At 38.2% G+C, this 19,923-nt stretch overlaps 1 protein-coding gene across 14 annotated transcripts in view; it reads left to right on the forward strand.

Moving 5' to 3' along the window:
* Nucleotides 1-19,923, forward strand: part of AW554918 (expressed sequence AW554918) — a 298,592-nt gene that overhangs the window by 159,330 nt on the left and 119,339 nt on the right. For 11 of the 14 annotated variants that reach the window (XR_003952505.1, XR_001782355.2, XR_001782354.2 and 8 more), the window contains 2 exons: nt 11,655-12,325; nt 16,805-16,903. Coding sequence is in view for 11 of the 14 variants with exons in the window: in XM_017317877.2 (XP_017173366.2) it covers nt 11,655-12,325; nt 16,805-16,903 (770 nt within the window). In the remaining 3 variants the exon portion in view is untranslated. The remainder of the gene's footprint in view (nt 1-11,654; nt 12,326-16,804; nt 16,904-19,923) is intronic. The other 3 variants (XM_006525833.4, XM_030250422.1, XM_017317883.2) reach the window with 1 other exon arrangement.

Genomic DNA, 19,923 nt, shown 5'->3' on the forward strand with positions numbered 1-19,923 from the left:
CTGCTTTTACACACACACACACACATTTTTTTCATCTTCATTAAGTAATTAAAACTAGCCATATGCTTATTTCTTAGAAAATAACTATTTCAAGCTGCCCTTCTTTCTGCATTGTGGCTGTGAATGTGCTGAATTACGACCATAGTTGCTTTGATAAAATAATTGTCCCTTTTAAAAATTGTATCATAATTCTTTGAATTGTTTTCATAAGTTAACGTTTGTCTTATGCAGGCATCTGTTTGGGGCAAATATCTAAAATAGGATGACTTACCTTCCTTCCCGTGTAAACCCTCAGACTCACTGCTGATTTCTCATCCAGCCTGTTTTCCTTTCCCTCTCTTCTTTGGGTTACAGAACACCCATCTTAAAGATAGCATACATCACAAACATTGCTAAACCCAAGTCCCTTCTTTATAAATGACTAAACTACTTAACAGAGCCACAGTAATTTGCCTAAAGCAACACAACTCCGAAGTGACCATAGTGGAGCTCTGACCTGTGTCTTTTGACTTCAACTTGAATGTACTGTCAGCTATGACAGGCTATTTATTTTATAGCAACTCAACAAATTCTGACTTTCCAGAAATATAGTAATGATTAAAGAAAGTTTAACCTTTTACTAGTCTGGTAGTCACTGCAAACATTATTGGCAGGCCTATGGTGGTATTCCTATGATCTGGTATATAATCCATTGTTCTGCCATTTACATGTCATTATGTGCCATCTCTGTGCCCATTCTTTTAAACCTCATAATTAGTGACTTTAATGTCTTTTAGATTCAATATTCCTAAAGTGTGCTGCAGTTCCTCTGGGAACTAGAATAAGTTATTAGAGCCTTGCAGATGTGTATGGCGGCTGTGTTCTGTCATTTTTCCCTTCCGTTGATAGCCTACGGCCTCAGCTGCTGAGCTGTGAAGGAGCTTAAACCTCCAGGGTCCATTAGATTTAACTTGTTTACTGCATTGATATCTATATGTTAAATGACAAGAGAGTTCAGGTTATTGAATAATTTAAAATTCAGCTCTAATTGGTGTCATATGACCTGGAAGAGGCCATGGATGACGCCAGGAGCATGCTGTGAATTTCTTATAAATTATTCATAAATTAGATGATTCATTTGCCTGAGTGTCTTGCTGAATGCAAAAGTTTGTAAGTTATAACTGATGATATAACACCTGTAAGTATTTAGTTCATAATGCTGGAAGGTAATCTACCTTGATGATCTTCTAGCAAAACCTGCCAGTGTAGGAGCGTTAATTGCACTGAGGAGAATGAGCATTTATTTAGGATGAGATGTTGGCAAACCACACTGTGCAGCTGTTGCATTAGGCATTTTTTGTCAGTTTGACAACTGGTCCATGTATAGCGTTAAAATGCAACATGCCATTCTGTGCTTTATTTATATTAACTCCAAAATACTCTGGGAGATATGGTGGTTTCTACTCCTCCACACACACATGCACAGTACTACTGACAGTTTTAAAGAGGAGAGAAAATTTTGAAGTTGATATTCACCTTTTCATAAGCTGATAAGGAGGAAAATTGGAATGCCAACATTTGCCAGGATAGAAAAATTATTTACCATAAAATACATACAATAAGAGCTGTTGGTAATATTGACTATTCATATGAATAAGAACTCATGAATGCATTGGAAATAATCAGTTCCTAACTACCCAACGTTAAGGTGGTACACAGCAAAGGGTGATGTCCCTGAGTACAAAGGGGAAATCCTACAAGGTCCCATTTGAAGAGCTATAATTAGTGACTGATAAGAGAAGGAGAATCAGTCTTCTCCATCTCCCCATAGTTATGCAATCCTAAGTGACCAGCCCTAAGCACATATATGTACGAACAACACTAGATGCAGCTGACTGTAATGTGTGTTAATGCAATATTAATTAAAGAAAAGGTATGAATTGGAGCCAGTGGAATGGAAATGAAGTGAATACAATAGTCAGGTATAAATTCTCAAAAATAATCTTAAAATAGGAAATATTACTGATATTTAGTTTTGCTCTACTTGTACTTTTATAACAGAAATTATCCAACTCTATTTCTATTATCATAGTAACAGCTGTTTATATATGAATAATTCCACAAAGTAGTAATGAAGGGTATTTTTCCATCTAGTCTTTTTAGTCTGTGTCTACCCAGGTTAAAGAACATCATTTTCGAGCTCTGTTGTAAACCAGACGTGGCAGTAATTTTTTTTCTCTGCTATGGATCACATGGTATGCTATGCCAAGAGTTTTATAAGAAGAAGTCACTCCTCATGGCCGGTGATGTTGGCTTTCATTATATAGAAAAAAATATTAAGTACCCCATGATGAACTCAACTATTTTTATCACTGGAAATCACCCCTAATTTTTTAAAGTTGGATATTTTATTTGTTTACATTTCAAATGTTATCCCCTTTCCCTATTTCCCCTCTGCAAACCCCCTATCCCATACCCCCTTACCCTACTTCTGCAAGGGTGCTCCACTACCCACCCACCCACCCACCAACTCCCTCCTCACCGCCCTAACATTCCTCTACACTGGAGCATCAAGCCTTCACAGGACCAAGGGCCTCCCATCTCACTGATGCCATATAAGTCCCCTTCAACTCCTTCAGTCATTTCTCTTTTGCTTCATTTGGTCCCTGTGCTTTACTACCTGAGGATCCAGCTATACCCCTCATGGGTACATACCCAGAAGATGCTCTGACATCTAATAAGGACACATGCTCCACTCTGTTTATAGCAGCCATATTTATAATAGCCAGAAGCTGGAAACAACCCAGATGTCCCTCCATGGAGGAATGGATACAGAAAATGTGTTACATTTACACAATGAAGTACTACTAAAAACAATGACTTCACAAAAATCACAGTCAAATGGATGGATCTAGAAAATATCCTGAGTGAGGTAACTCAGTCACAAAAGACTGTGGTATGTACTCACTGATAAGTGGAATTATGCAAAGAGCATGGAATACCCACGATCCAAATCACAGACCACTTGAAACTCAAAAGGAAGGAAGACCAAAGAGTGGATGTTTCACTACTAACTTAGAAGGAGAAACAATATAATCAAGGGAAGTAGAAGGTGGGTGGGACTTGGGAGGAAGAGAGAAGGGGAAGTGAAAAAGAGGGGCAGAATCAGGTGTGGGAGGAAGTAGAGGAGATGTACAGAGGGTCAGGAAATTGAACAGAGTTGTGTAGCAATAGAGGATGGGGAACTGGGAGTAGCAACCAGAAAGTCCCAGATACCAGGAAAGCAAGAGCCTCCCAGGACCCCATGGGCATAACACCCCTAGTTTTTCAATGCAACTCATTTTTCTGGCATGATGTAGATTAGCTAACATGCTTTCCTGTCATCCTAACTTGTTAAGTGTCTCATTCCATTTATTATCACAGAAAGCATATGGAGAGCACCACAAGGCACTTGGTTTAGGTGATTTGATTGATTGAAATGTTTGTTTGTTTGTTTATTGCTGGAACAGAGGCTTGCTTTATAGGTCAGGCTGACTTGAATTCAAGACGCCTTCACTTCATGAGTGTGAGTGCTGGGACTATAGTCTTGTCACTACACTCATATGCATTGTTTACTTCTTTTGTTGGGGTTTAAGAGTTTTGTTTGTTTGTTTGTTTGTTTGTTTTTTCTGGCAGTACTGGAGATTCATCCTAGGGCCTTCCACATGCAATGTAAATGTTCTATGCTTGACCTCCACCCTTAACACTATTAGAATTTCCTAATGCGAAGACATAATCACCAAATTTAGTTGACAGTAGCAGACCAAATACAGCTAATTTTTGGTTTTATTAAACAGATGAACTAAGAATATTTTAATATTCTAATATGGTTATAGAGAGAACAAATGTGAAATTTCATTAAGCTGTACACTTAAGTCACGCAGTTTATTACAAATTTTGCCTCTATTTTAAAATATCATTTTCTAAGTTTGTATTATTTAAAGTTTCATGTTAAACCCATATGCGGGCTAAAGAAATGATTCCTTGGTAAATGTTCTGGCTACCACTCTTGACAACTTCAATTTGGTCCTCAGGACCCACATGGTTGAAGGAAAGACCCAACTCCTACAATTGTCCTCTGACCTCTTTGTGAGCATCATGGTAGCCATGTACTTGGGCACACATGTATGCATGCACATACTGACATTAAATACAATTTGCAATGCATGTTTTTAACACTCATGTGCCTCAGAAACAATTGAGAATGCTTTGTTGGTTTAAGCCTTTGTTCAGTGAATTTGTGTTAGTTAATATTACATATAAACAACTGTAGAAAGAAAACACATATGCTTTATTCAAGCCTATTGTTACTTGCATGGGTCCCAGAGGCATTGGCTATCTTTAGCTTCACTAATAAAGCAGCTGAATTTTATATTTAGAACATTTTGAGAAGTTTGCTTTCTATTTATTTTCTTGCTTTCTCTTGGTAAGACATGATTGAGTCTAATCTCAGATTCCACCCCCCCACACACACTTTTTTTTCCTTTTTGAGTCAGTCTATGTAAGCCAGGTTGGTCTAGATCTTGCTACAGAGCCCACACTGGCTTTGGCCTTGTGATTCTGCTTTTCCCATCAAGTGCTGAGATTCTAATTTCCTTCCATTTCTAGCCCATAAGTCAATATGAATTTTTCGAATAACATGATACACTCAAAGAATACTTACTGAGAATGTAGTATGTGTACACCCAAATGTGCCATTCACAGATATGTACATAGCCCTTTCTATCAGAAGTTATTGAATATCCATCATTGTCTACTCTTATAAATTGGGGAGATATTTAATTTGCTGACAGAGATATCAACATTCATTCATTCTCTCTAGACAAGCTATCTAAACTGCTTGTGAGTTAGTTCATTTAAAAGGATGTGTATGAGTTTGCAATCCCACCAGCAATGGAGGAGTGTTCCTCTTTTTCCACACCCTCTCCAACATGTGTTGTCACCTAATAATGTTTTGATCTTAGCCATTCTGATTGATGTAAGGTGGAATCTCGGGGTCGTTTTGATTTGCATCTCTCTGATCACTAAGGACTTTGAACATTTCTTTAGGTGCTTCTCAGCCATTCAAGATTCCTCAGTTGTGAATTCTCAGTTTAGTTCTATTCCCCATTTTTTGGTGGGTTGTTTGGGTTTTTAGTGATTAACTTCTTGAGTTCTTTATATATTTTGGATATTAGCCCTCTATCAGATGTCGGGTTAGTGAAGATTTTTTTTCCCCCAATCTGTAGGTTGCCGATTTGTCTTACTGACTATGTCCTTTGCCTTACAGAAGCTTTCCAATTTCATGAGGTCCCATTTGTCAATTCTTGACCTTAGAGTGTGAGCCATTGGAGTTCTGTTTAGGAAATTTCCCCCTCTGCCAATGAGTTCAAGGCTCTTTCCTACTTTCTCTTCTTTTAGATTCAGTGTATCTTGTTTTATGTTGAGGTCCTTGATCCACTTGGACTTGAGCTTTGTATAAGGTGACAAATATGGGTCTATTTTCATTCTTCTACATGCAGACATCCAGTTAGACCAGTACCATTTATTGAAGATGCTTTCTTTTTTCCATTGTATGTTTTTGGCACCTTTGTCAAAAATCAAGTGACGATAAGTGTATGGTTCTATTTCTAGGTCTTCAATTCTATTCAATTGATTAAAATGTCTGTCTCTGTACCAAAACCATGCAGTTTTTAATCACTATTGCTCTGTAGTAAAGCTTGAGGTCAGGGATCATGATTCCCCCAGCTGTTCTCTTATTGTTAAAAATTGTTTTTGCTATTCTGGGTTTTTTGCCTTTCCAGATGAATTTGAGAATTGCTCCTTCCATGTCTTTGAAGAATTGTGTTGGGATTTTGATGGGGATTGCACTGAATCTATAGATTGCCTTTGGTAGGATGGCCATTTTTACTATGTTAATTCTGCCAATCCATGAGCATGGGAGATCTCTCCATTTTCTGAGATCTTCTTCAATTTCTTTCTTGAGAGACTTCAAGCTATTGTCATACAGGTCTTTCACTTGTTTGGAGCGCGCACAAAAAGGAATCTATCATGACTGCCCTTCAAAAGACCAAACAAGAAGCTGAAAGAGTCAGGTGCAGATATTTGTACCCAACCAATGGACAGAAGCAGCTGACCTCTGTTCTTGAATTAGGGAAGGCTGAAAGAATTTGAGGAGAAGGGTGATCCTTTAGGGGGACCAGCAGTCTCAATTAATCTGGACCCATGAGATCTTTCAAACACTGGACCACAAAACAGACAACATACACCAGCTGATATGAGACCCCCAACACACATACAGTAGAGGACTTCCAGGTCTAAGTTCATTCAGAGATGATGAACCTAATACTCAAGAGACTAGAGGCCCCAGGGAGTTTAGAGGTCAGATGGAGTGGAGGGTGGGGGGCATCTATGTGTAGGCAGGGTGTTGTGGGGTGGAGGTGTGGGATGTAGAGCAGTTGGAGGGTAGGAGGGGAAGGGCGGGGAATGGAATATAGAGTGTAAAAAATGAATTACAAATAAAATTAAATTAAAAATAAAATAAAAAATAAGATGTGTATATTCAACATACACACACATACACCCACCTACCTACCTATACCCTAAATCCTGCAATCTGTATCACTTTATATGCCTATATTGATTTAATGAACAAAGGACTTTGCATATGTTCAAACTAGGTATTGTGCAATAAGGAAATGACCTTGGGTTACCTGGATAGGTGTACCTATATTCCAAATGGCCTTTGTAATTGTAAGAAAGAAGTCAGAGGACAGGACACTATGATGTTCAAAGCAGAAGCTAGAGTGGTGCACTTTGAAGGTGGAGGGGAAACCACAAACCAAGGAAATTAACAGTCACTAGGAGCTTAAAAGAGAGAAGCGAGAGGGAGGGAGGGAGGAAGGAAGGAAGGAAGGAAGGAAGGAAGGAAGGAAGGAAGGAAGGAAGGAAGGAAAAAGAGATAGATTATCTCTTCAGAACTTCAAAAAAGAACAAGCAAGCCCTGTGAAAACTTGGACTTGAGCTCAGTAAGATAGATATCTAGTTTCTGACTTCCACAATCTTTGGGGAAGACATATGTGTTATCATACACTGCAAAGTTTGTAATAATTTGTATAGTGGCAATATGAAATAGATGTAGAAATTGTAATTTATTAGTGTACTGTAAAATGGATATTTCTCTCACAACCTTGAGAAAAAAAAAAAGCTTACCTCAGAGTACAAATAATCATCCATGAAAAGTGAAAAATTACTTCAGGGGGTGTTATTAGCAAGCTATGTCATGAACATATATGAACACCTCTATGCCTTTCTACAATGTCAGAATATATTCAGTGTTAAAAGATTCACAAGCTGCACCTCACCAAGTATTTATCCTTTCTTTGGAGTCATAACTATGGCAATATTCCATCTATTCTGATAACATCTGGCCATCGAATAATATATCACACTTCAGTCAATTACATATGGGTGATAGCAAGTTAGTGATCAGAGAAATGGAAACCTTAGGCCAATCAGAATGGCTAAGATCAAAATCTCAAGTGACAACACATGTTAGAGAGGATGTGGAGAAAGAGGAGCGCTCCTCCATTGCTGGTGCGATTGCAAACTGGTACAACCACTCTGGAAATCAATCTGGCGGTTCCTCAGAAAATTGGAAAGAGATCTACCTGAAGACCCAACTATACCACTCTTGAGAATATACCCAAAAGATGCCCCACCATGCCACAGGGGCATATGTTCCACTATGTTCATAGTTGCCATATTTGTGGTAGCCAGAAGCTGGAAAGAACATAGATGTCCCACGACAGAAGAATGGATACAGAAAATGTGGTTCATTTACACAATGGAATACTACTCAGCTATTAAGAACAAGGACATCCTGACTTTAGCAGGCAAATGGATGGAACTAGAAAATATCCTGAATGAAAGAACTCAAATCCAAAAGGACATGCATGGTATGTACTCACTAATTAGTGGATATTAGCCAAAAAGGGGGGGGGGGGAGAGAAAGAAAGAAAGAAAGAAAGAAAGAAAGAAAGAAAGAAAGAAAGAAAGAAAGAAAGAAAGAAAGAAAGAGAGAGAAAGAAGCGAAAGAGAAAGAAAGAGAGAGGGAGGGAAGGAGGAAGGAAGAAAAAGAAAGAAAAAGAAAAAGAAAAAGAAAAAGAAAAGAAAAGAACCAATATAGAATACCCACGATACAGTCCACAGAATTCAAAAGGCTCAATAAGCTGAAGTGCCCAAGTGATGATGCCTCAGTCCCATTTGGGAGAGAGAAGAAAGCAATCACAAGTTGGGAGAGAGGGAGGGACCTAGGAGGGGAAAGTGGGTGGAGGGGCAGTGGGAGGAAGAGGGGAACCTGACCTGGTATTGGGTGAGGGAAAAAGACTGAAGCCTTGAGGGCCAGCAGAAAGAATGTAAACAGGAAACCTCAAGAAATAGAAGGTTGGGGGGGGGACCTCCCAGAATGCACCAGAGACCTGGGAGGTGAGAGACTCCCAGGACTCAAAGGGAGAGACCTTAGATGAAAGGCCTGATAGTAGGGAGCAGGAACTTACAGAGCCCACCTCCAGCAGGAAGACAGGGCATCAAATGAGGGATGGGGTTGCCATCCTACAGTCACATCTCTGGCCCATAATTGTTCCTGTTTGAAAGAATTACGGGGATGAAAATTGAGAGGAGCCTGAGAAAAAGAAGTTCCAGTGACAGGCCCAAAGTGAGATCCAGCTCAAGGGGAGGTCCCAAGGCCTGATACTATTACTGAGGACACTCACAAAACTATCTATCATGATTGCCCTCCAAAAGATCCAAGAAGCAGCTGAAAGAGTCAGATGCAGATATTTGCACCCAACCAATGGACAGAAGCAGCTGACCCTGTTGTTGAATTAGGGAAGGATGAAAGAAGCTGAGGAGAAGGGCGATCCTGTAGGAGGACAAGCAGTCTCAATTAATCTGGACCCAAAAAGATCTCTCAAATACTGGACCACCAAACAAACAGCATACACCAGCTGATATGAGGTCCCCAACACACATACAGAAGAGGACTTCTGAGACTGTGTTCATTCAGAGATGATGCACCTAACCCTCAAGGGAGTGAAGGCCCCAGGGAGTTTAGAGGTCAGATGGGGTGGGGGTGGGGGAAGGAGGTGTGGGATGTGGAGCTATCAGAAGTTGGAGTGGCAGGGAATGGAATATGGAGTGTAAAAAATAAAAATAAATTAAAAAGAAAAAGGAATGAGTCTATAGGAACTAATGGGTAATGCAGATAGTAGATGGAGAGTTGGCACCAGTCAGAGCCATTTCTGGTACTGTGCTTAGAACACATCTCAAACACACTGGTTGAGGAATCTGGACAACTTTGAAGCTGGTGGTGTTAGTGACAGGCTCACAATCTCCTAAACAGGAGCCATGACAGATACACTAATTTGGCCCAAGACCAAATGCCAAGTTGATGTACCATGGTGTGGTTGTCCTACATTCAGATTTGTGGTAGCATCATTCATTAGTTTTGTGTGTCCAGTAAGCTTAAAGGTGGTATTTTTAATAATCATGAATAATTCATTCATCAGTCTATGATTTCTGGTGCTAGACAGATGGTGATTATTTATGAACAAGATGCCAGTTCATTCTGTCTTAAGTATTTGTAGCCAGTATGGAGTAACTGGGGACAAAGTAGCTGCTCTAGACAAAATAGAATAACTCAGGACAAGGAAGGGGCAGGGAGAAAGATTAAGATTTTTTTTTCTCATGTGGCTTTCTTGAATACAGATCAGAAATGGCAACAAGGTAAAAGAGTTAATGTAAATGGCCTTTAAATAAAAGCCAGAAGGAAGAGGAAGGTGTGAGTGGAAGCTATAAAGAATATTTCAAATGTCATTCTCATTTACATCTGCTTAGTGTTTCCTTGGCACTTAGTGTTCATCTTTCAGTGAAGTCTGTGTTAAGCAATGTGGTTAATGCACAAATCATTTTAGCCTTCACAGGATCCTAGCATGATCATCATCAGAGAGGTTTCACCCAGCAACTGTTGGAAACAGATGTAGAGACTCACAGCCTACTCACAGCCAAACATTAGGCAGAATCCTTCAGAAGAGGGAGCAAGAATTGTAGAAGTCAAAGGGGTCAAGGACACGACAAGAAAACCTACAGAATCAATTAACCTGAACTCATAGAGGCTCCCAGAGACCGAACCACTGACCATGGAGCCTACATGGAGCTGACCTAGGCCTTCTGCACATATGTTACAGTTGTACAGCTTGGTCTTCAAGTGGGACTCCTAACAGTGGGAGCAGGGTTTGTCTCTGAGTCTGTTGCCTGCCTTTGGGATCCTTCCTTCCTACTGGGCTGCCTCATCTAGCCTGAATAGGAGAGGGTGCACCTAGTCCTACTACAACTTGATATGCCAGGGCTAGTTGATAGCCATGGGAGGACTGGGAAGGACTGGGAGGGCAAAATTGTTGAGATGTTAAGTTAATCAATTAATTTATTTAATTAATTAAACTTAGTTAATTAAAATATTCTTCTGCATTAACTTACTTTCTTAATGTTTGTTAATCCCAACTATCCAACACTATAAACAAGCTGCCCATCTGTAGTATGTTCAACACTCTCATGAAACTAAAATATTTCAACTTGGGCAGCCTAGAATTTAGATACACCAGATTTCTGAAAGGCACTGAGAAAAAAACCTGCTTGCTTACGGTAAATCAAACATGTTCAGAGCTGAGATAATGCAAACTCAGCCGTCTAAGGCCAAAGCCAACAGTCAGATTCCATATCTAGACCAGCAATTTTCAAAGCATGATCCCACATGAACATCTCCATAACCTGAAAACCTCCTAGAGATGTAAATGAGCTGACACTTCCAGGCAGAGTTGGAAACTCTGTGGTTGAAACCAGCCTTTCATGCTTAACAAGCCCTTCAGGTAAATCATATCGACCTCAAGTTTAAGAAGAATTGACGCAGACAAAGTTTCACTCTCCCCAAAGAACAGGTTGACAGCCACAATGTTGGAAAAGCTTACTTCTTGACCTGGCAGCTCAAATTTACAACTGCTTCCTTTCTGCTTGAGTTCTACTAGACTATCATCACTTGAATAGTTTAACTGAAAATCACTTGTTTGCAGTTGAAATTAAATATTTTATATTTAAACAACTGCTTTTTATTAGAATTATGTATTTGGAAGTAGTTGGTTTTATCTGTGTTTTCTGAAGATATTTATAAAAACTAATCTATCAACAGCTATGCAGAATAATGTGAAGTGCTTTACATCAAATCTTGTTGTGTATAATGACCAGTCAAAGAATATTTAAGATGACTGAATGAATTTTTTTGGCTCAATATTCAAAGATAGACATTTTTAGATATTAATATTTTATATGTTTGCATCTTAAAGTTGATTTTATGTAACCTTCAGAATTTGCACTCCTAAAATCATCAAGATTTGCATACTCAAAATGGAGGATATTTCTTATCCCCCTATAGCTTTGCTGAAAGATAGATTGTTTGAAAATGGATGTTGCTTTATAAACATTGACGGTGTAGATACTGTAATATTTAAGAAAAGGAAATAAAAGAGTTTTATTTTAGTGAATATAATATATTTGATTTCTGAAAACCCAAAACCAGAAGTTGTTTTTTATGTGTTTTCTCTTAGATAACCAAGAAGAAAAACACTCCCCAGTGTTCATTGATGGACCTGGATGGTTCCTTTCTGAGTGTAGCCAGACCACAAAACTACGGTCAGACCAAGGCGAGGCCTAAGTCAGCAAACCAGGTCTCAGAATCGTTTACAGAATTAAGGAATAATTCCTTGAGGCCAATAACACTTCATCATCCCAAAGAAGATTTAGAGAGGATGTCAACAAAAACCAGAACATGTACTTATGAATCTCTGGGGAGAAGACTAATAAATGCAGCCCCAATAGAGAAATCTCTCCCAGTAGAGTTGAAGATAAAGGAATACCCAAACCTTCCACCTACTCCATCTAGTCAGTACTGTGGTCATAAATGCTCTGAAAGTGGAGCTTATGTTCATGAGAACTATCACCCTACAAACATGGCCCCTCAATGTTGTAAGACACATCCAGAATCATGCAGTCATTGTAGGATTCCCTGGGCATCTCAAATGCATGATCGAGTGATACTGCAACCCCGAGAAACTGACATTGAAAAACAACTCTCAGAAGATCGAAGGCAACAGCTGATGCTTCAGAAAATGGAACTGGAAATTGAAAAGGAACGCCTTCAGCATCTCCTGGCCCAACAAGAGACGAAGCTTCTCCTTAAACAGCAGCAGCTGCACCAATCCCGACTAGATTACAATTGGTGAGTCCTGCCTGTTCTTTCAGGACTGACTCTAGGTTCACAAATACAATTTCAAAAGGTAGTCTTTACAGACACAGTTCATAGAGATTTTTCAGCACCTTGACTTGCTAGAGAACAGGTCATTTAATGTCTTTATCTGTTATTCTCTACCTTACTTCTATAAGAGAGTCTTTACTAAATCAGAAACTCACCATTTCAACTAGGCTGGCTGTCCACTGAACTCCTGGATCCACCTGTCTATCCACCCTCAAAGCTAGGGTTACAAGGAAATGTAATCATACCTATCTGGGGATTTGAACCCAAGTCCTCATGGTTGTGCAGTCAGTTCTTTACCCATAGAGCTATCTCCCAAGTTGCAGTGGTAACTTTTGTTAGACTTCAAACCCCGTATGTTTTTCTATTTGATGTCACTATAGAAAGTTAAAAATGAAGGTAAATCGTTTGTGGGTTTAGTTGTCATCATCCTACATTCATATCTTTGTGCTATCACATAAAACAATTCATAAAAACCATTTAAATTTAAATTTAATTCTTACTAATCCTAACATAGCTTGCCTTATAACTAACTCTAGTAACTAGGCCCACATTTATCCTTTTTTTTTCCTATTTAAAAAATTACTTTTTCTCAGGTAACTGTGTTGTTTCCATTGTATATGTTTCATAGCATATGGTAGTATGTTACATGTGAGCAAAACACATACTATGTGTTGATCATATTTGCTCTGTACTTTCCCTTTTGCTTTTTTTATTGGTTGTGGGCTCAATCCCAGGACCTTATGCATGTACCCTCACTCCTGATTGTTGGTCCCTTAATAATGATCTCCTTAGAGCTGTGTTTCAAAAGCTGAGTTGCTATTGTGATGTTATATACTATTCAGTGTGGTTTTACATTCATATGCAAACAATTTATTGTTTTATTTAAGAAAAATACCTGTAAGTCAGATATAAATATGTTTAAAATTCAAAAATGTTGTCTTTCTGCCTTTAAAAGACAATGAGTTGCACATTTCCTAAAGGAAATGCTTCTGTCTCCTTGTTGTTGCCTCCCTGACCACCATCCCTCCTCTATACATTCCTATTAGAAACATTTGGACAACAGGAATAGACTGTATGTTGTTGAAGTCCTCAAAAGAGGGCTTCTCACATTTTGTTTCTTAAGCTCTAAAAATTAGTCTTTTCGAAAACTCTTCCAAAATACTTTGAGCTCCATCATGGGGTCTTTATTCTAATTTTCTTTTTAAATTGACTCTGTTTTCAGAATTACTGTCCTCAAATTATGTGATTTAATAAATTCTGTTGCACAGATGAGTATTACCCTAGGTAGTTCTTATATGCAGGCTTAGAAAACCCACAGTGTTTTACCATGTTTTCATCTTGTTGAGCAGGACTCGTGAAGTAATTATATACAAACCACAAAACAATGCCCAAGTATAGTAGCACCCATCTTAAGACCTGGTTGTGCTGGTTTTTGGTGCCTTGGGCATCTGCTAAAGGTCTGTTTGGTTCTATGAATCTTGGCCCTTACAGTTCTGCCATTTTACTTGTAGTTTGGAGCTTTGACTAGAAAACAAAATTCTCCCAAGTCAAGAAACTAGAAAGTTCAGGTAAGATACCCAGATAAACAGTCCCTTAAGACAATGAGGCCTTTCAAGACAGCTAGCCCAAATCTGTGTTTTCTCCTGCCTTCTCCCAAGTAATGTGATTGTAGCTTTCAGCACACCAGCCTGAAGCCATTTTCAACTAGAGGTGGCTCTCCTTCTACAAGTTTTCTCCTATGTAAATCATCTGCCCTATGCTGGTTACCTGGGACAGGCCAGAAGTCAGAGCCTTGATTTATCTGCTTAAACATTATCACAATTCATATTTCTAGGCTGAATGTCAACCTATTCTCTGGCCTACTTTTTAGATTTATGCAATTTTATCACTTAAGAGTTGACTGAAAATCTGCACAATATTGTCATGAACCAAGAATATCTGTCATGAATGAATCCTTCTAATACAGTGCCTTTATTCTACCACACTTTATTCACATTTCTGAATTTTAAAAATTGATGAATATTTCTTTCTATATTAGATGCTGCCCATCAACCTGGTTTCCAATGCTTTCTGTGATTTGCAGTCATCCCTGTACTCATTTGCCCCCTTTTTTCCTAAGAAACATTTTTTTCTGAAATTTTGTCGTTATTTTTTTCCATATACCACTCATATCTCTTACTCAAACCATACCTTCTCTGATTTAAATATGTTTGCTTTCCTTTTCCAGTTGTCTACACTTTACATATTCATTGCCACATAGCTAAAATTACACTACTTAGTTCTAGTTTCTTTCAGTTAACTCTTTAAGTTGTGGAAAACATACAAAAGAACACCATAGTAATTTTTGTATAATATACACTTATAACAGCTCAATTTTCATTGTTTTAGGAAATATTTATTATTTCTGCCCATAACTATGTGGGAGGAATACTTAGATGAATAAAACCCGACCTATCTCAGTGTTTTATGCACTTAGAACATAAACTATTGTATATCTTTACTGAATTTATAATTTAAGTGGTTAGATAACTCACTTCAATTACAATAATAAATTAATGCTACCTGAGTACATGACATTAAACTATTTGGGAACTATATTGAAAAACAAATGAGTAACATAAAATTAAAGTAGTAAGTTTGGGGATGAGTCTGTTTTACAGAAATGAATTTGGGAAGGCATTCTTTCTTAAATTCTTAAATTCTGATTAATAATTGATTCTGCTGCCTTGAGATTACATACTCTGTACTTTTAGGAAGTCTTGCTATCTGTCTTCGTCTCCAGCATGTATAATATACATACAATATAACTAGGTATAAGAAAATGTACCGATCTCACTACTTACAAACCTATCACCTTGGGCAAGTTTTGTTCCTGGGCCTGCCCTACTTTTCTCTGTAAATACATATAATAAAGTAGTTACTTCCTGGAGTGTGTGTGAGGACCCGTGCAATGTTATATGTAAGATGCATGCCACAAGGGTTGCCGCTACTGTCAACAGCAGCATCCTTTCTGCTCTTGCTGTAGACTATTCTGACTACTGCTTTTACTATTTTTCATACTCTTTTCTCATAATTGCCTGATACTACATTTTACACCTGCATTTACCTAACAACTTGCATGTCGCTACAAAATAATTATAAGTAAATTCCATCTCTTTGGATGTCACTGTTGTAGTTCATTCCAATTAAAAGAATGCCTTTCAACAGTGAAAAATACTATGGTCATGGTATTTTTATTACTTCATAGTTTGATTTCATAGCTAAAGAATATGCTTGTACATTTCTAAAAAACTGAGGGAATGGATATTAAATATCACATATTTGGTATCAGAGATTGACTCATATACTCAAGATATACAGTTTTGTACTGGTGCTTTCAACTGCTTTCCTTTCTCAGTACCTGTGAGTATGGTCTTAACAACTCTTAGTAGATGCCAGGGTTTCCATTGCTGTGATAAAACTCGTTGAGCAAAAAGCAAGTTGGGGAAGAAAGGATTTATTTCATCTTACATTTCCATGTTAGAGTCTATCACTGAGGAAGGTCAGGGCAAAAATTAAGCCAGACAGGAATCTGTCTGTGGAGAAACTGCTTTCTCTCTTTCTCCCTGTGGTTTTCTTAGCCTTCTTTCTTACAACACCCAGGATCATCAAAACACAGTAGCACAGCCCATACAGAGCTGGACCCTTCCTTATCAATCAGTAAGAAAGTGTACACAGGCCAATCTGGTATTGTCATTTTCTCAAGGGAGGTTCTCTTTTCCCAAATGACTCTAGTTTATGTCAAATTGACAAAAGAAATTAACCAGGACACCTAGATTTTTATGTCTGTGGCATAAGAAAATGTTGGTTAATGATCTCCTAGCTTTTTGAAGTGTCAGTATGAGAAGTTAATTATCTCATAAGTTTATGTTTTATAGGGTCAATAATTCTTGAGAGTTATAAGAGCCTTTATTTAGCCCATGGTAACTTGAATGTCTTATATTGAAGAGTTTCTTCAAAAGCCTGCATGTTGAAAGCTTTCTCACAACTAACTAACACATGGAGCAAAACAGTCAGAATGAACAGATGAAAGTGTTCATCTTCTAGAATTGAGATAAAATGCTCCTAAAACATTTATAATCCTGAATTTTAAAATTATGTTCTAACTAGCTTGATCTTCACACATACTTCTGTAAAGGAAATCTAAAGTCCTATAAATTGATGTGCTTACTTAACATGTCATTAGGAAGTGCGTGTGAGTGTGTGTGTGTGTGTGTGTGTGTGTGTGTGTGTGTGTGTGGACATGTGCACACTCACTGACAACCACCAGCCTATGCACTCATGTGTAACAGCTGACTTGTAATAGGCAAATTGGTATCTATCTCAAGGAGCCTGGCTTCCAAGGATTACTATTCAGCCTCTCAGGTGCCTCGGGATTAGAAATTCTTACATTTATTTTTACAGGTTAAGAACTCAAGCTATGTTTAAATCTCGAGAGCTGGTTGCCGATAAAGAGTTTCCTAAACCTGATCTGGATATGAATGGGAGTGTCTCTGGACCAAGGTAAACCTGTGGGTGGGAGAAGACAAAAATATTAAGGATATACATACTTATTATGTATCTGATAATAATTTATAGTGCCTTGTTTATCATTAAATTTTTTTAACTGTTAATAATGGTGATATTTTTTGAAGCAAGGTCTTACCTGTCTCAGGCTCACTGTACGACCAAGATTGGCCTTGGTGCTCTGTTCCTTGACCTCTTCTGTGAGGATACACAGGTCATGTGTATGAACATGCCCTGCTCTTATTACTATCTTGATCGCTTAAAGTGCATAAATACATTCTCATTATACAATTTTGAAAAAATTGAAAAGCATAAAAATCATTCACAATCCTACCTCTTGGAGACAATCTCTAAACCCTTTCTTGTTTTTTTTTTTTCATAATTATTGTATGTTTTGTAGTGAGTAAAAATGTGTATAAATGCTTATACACATTTTTATTTTCTCAATATTTATTTCTCAAATATTTTCTCAATATTTTCTGGTATAATTTTATACTTTCTAAAACCATGTTATCTTAATCAGCAAATACTTATTGTAAAGCTACTGTGTGTCCCAATATCTCTTTATGAACCTGTTTTACGTTGACTGCCATTTTAAAGTTGGTACAGTCTGATTACTAATCTTTCTGTGATTCATTCTCTATGAGAAGTATTTAGACCTTGTCTTTCTGTGGATTATCATAAACATTAGTGATGCTGTGCATTAACCAGCCTTTTAAACACCTATTTTACACTGAGTAGTCGGTATACTGCTGTGGTTGGGAAACTCTCTCCAATCTAAGGAAATGTGTTCTTGCAGTCCATCAGGTCTCTTCCTGCAACTTGACTTGAAATTCAGATTCTGGCTTTCTTGGAATCATCTTTCATTTCCTTTTTCTCCTCTTCTCCTACTTTTACTACTCTTCTTTCCCTTCTAGTTTCTAAGAAACTTTCTGAGTTTTACCTATCAGTGCTTCTGTTGAATTTTATTATTGCTATAATTTTTAATGCCAAAGAACCACTATTCTTCAAATGTGCCTTTAAAAAAATATTCACCCATTCTTGGTTTATACATGTCATATTTCTCATAACTGAAAATATTTATGGTAGGCTTTGAAGCTGCTTCCGTTCTGGATATATTATTCTGTTTTCAACAAATTCAAGTTTGCTTTGTCCACAAATGTCTAGTAAATCAATATTATTTCTAAGCAAAAGCTTAGAAAACAGCTTTTAAAAGCTTTTGATGTGTATCATCAAGGCTTGTGAACTCATGGGTTCCCTGTGGTTAGGCAGAAGCCATGGGGACTCCAACCTTTCTGCTCATAGGCCTTTTCTCTTGGGTAGTCAATTCTAAGCATAAATTGTATGGCTTGCTGGGGGAAATTGGATGGGTGCTTATTATGAGCTAGTCTGCTGTTGGTCATAATTTTATTACTGTAACAAAACTCAAACAGATGAGAGGATTCTTTTTATTTCAGAGATTTCAGTATGGTGAGTAGGTTCTATTGTTTCTAGGTGTCTGGTGAGTCAGAATATTGCTGCAGAGAACACTTGGTAGAACTATAAAAATTAGAGTTGTTTACCTCTTGATAGCTGGGAAGCAAAGAACGAAAGGTACCAACGTTCCAATGCCCCCTTCCCGAGTGTATTTTCAGTGCTGTATTCTGTGCTCATCTCCTAAAGGCAACACCTCCAACCAGGAATTCCTCAGAATACTTGAGATCCAATGCATACCAGCTGGCCATGTGAGGAGCACTGGGAAGGAAGAAAAGGCCCATTAGCATTACTATGTAGCTTTCACCTATTACCACTTTAAACTGTATAGCTTTCTACCCCAACAAGATTCTAGACACCCAAGTGTAGAGCCATCCTTATGTGTACAGGTATACATGTTCATGAGTGTGCATGCATGTAGAAGCTGAAGGATAACCTTGGGCTCATTATTCCTTGGGTGTCATCTACCTATTGTTAGTACAATATTTTTATGAATTCCTTGCAATTATCATGAAATACATTCGATCATATTCACCCTCCCATCCTCCCCGGTATCTCCTTCCAGACCCACCTCCTGCTTCCCTTGACTTTTGAGACAGCACATCTCTGGGTGGACAAACAGGCTGGCCAGTGAGCCTCGGTCATGTACCTATCTCCACCTCCCCAGCGCTGCAGTTACAAGCACGTGGCACTGGGCCTGTTGGGGGATTGCCTTTTCTTTGTCGATTTTCTTGTTTGTTTATGCTTTTTGATTTTTCACTGGTGCTAAGGATCAAACCAGGCAAACATTTTCCCCACTGAGCAGTCACTATCTCCCCAGTCAACAGTTGCTTTTCCACCTTCTGGAGGTGAACCTCCAGTCTTCAATACTAGCTGGGGACAGAGTCAAGGGCAGCTTGGTGGTTTAAAGCTAAGCCTACTTCCAGCCAGCCATTTTTCACTTTTGCTAGATTCCTGCCTACCCTAAACCTTTCAGGAGTTCTTTGGCAGGGTTCATCCCCACTCATAGCACGTTTTTTTTTTTCTAATTGAATTTAACGCATATATCCACTTTTCAGACTTGTGAACTTTGTGACATCATCTACCTATTGTCACATTTGTACAGCCTTAATCTCATTCACACTGTTCTCTCAGAGAAGCTTCAGAAAGGGACAGAGTTATGTTTTCAATCAGGCAAGGAAATTGGTTTTCTAATGTTGATTTGAATAATTAAGCATCACTTGGCAACTTAATAAATGGAAAGAGAATCTTATTGTAATTAGCAGTTTCCCAATATTCAAATAAGATGAGCATTTGTTTATATTAATTAGTACTTTGTATTTCCTCTTTATGTAGGGGCATTGCTGCGTTTAGTTGCTATGTAATAACTTTTTATTACTTTCTTTAGAGGAGGGGGTCTCACTGTGCAGCCTTGGCTGACCTGAAAAAACTTAACTCTGTTGTAGACCAAGCTAGCCAGAAACTCACAGAAGTTAGTCTGCCTATGCCTCCTAATTGGTGAGATTAAGAGTGTGTGCCACCATTCCCAGCCTTTTTAATTACTT

This window comes from Mus musculus, chromosome 18, assembly GCF_000001635.26.
Source record: "Mus musculus strain C57BL/6J chromosome 18, GRCm38.p6 C57BL/6J".
Classification (NCBI taxonomy): domain Eukaryota; kingdom Metazoa; phylum Chordata; class Mammalia; order Rodentia; family Muridae; genus Mus; species Mus musculus.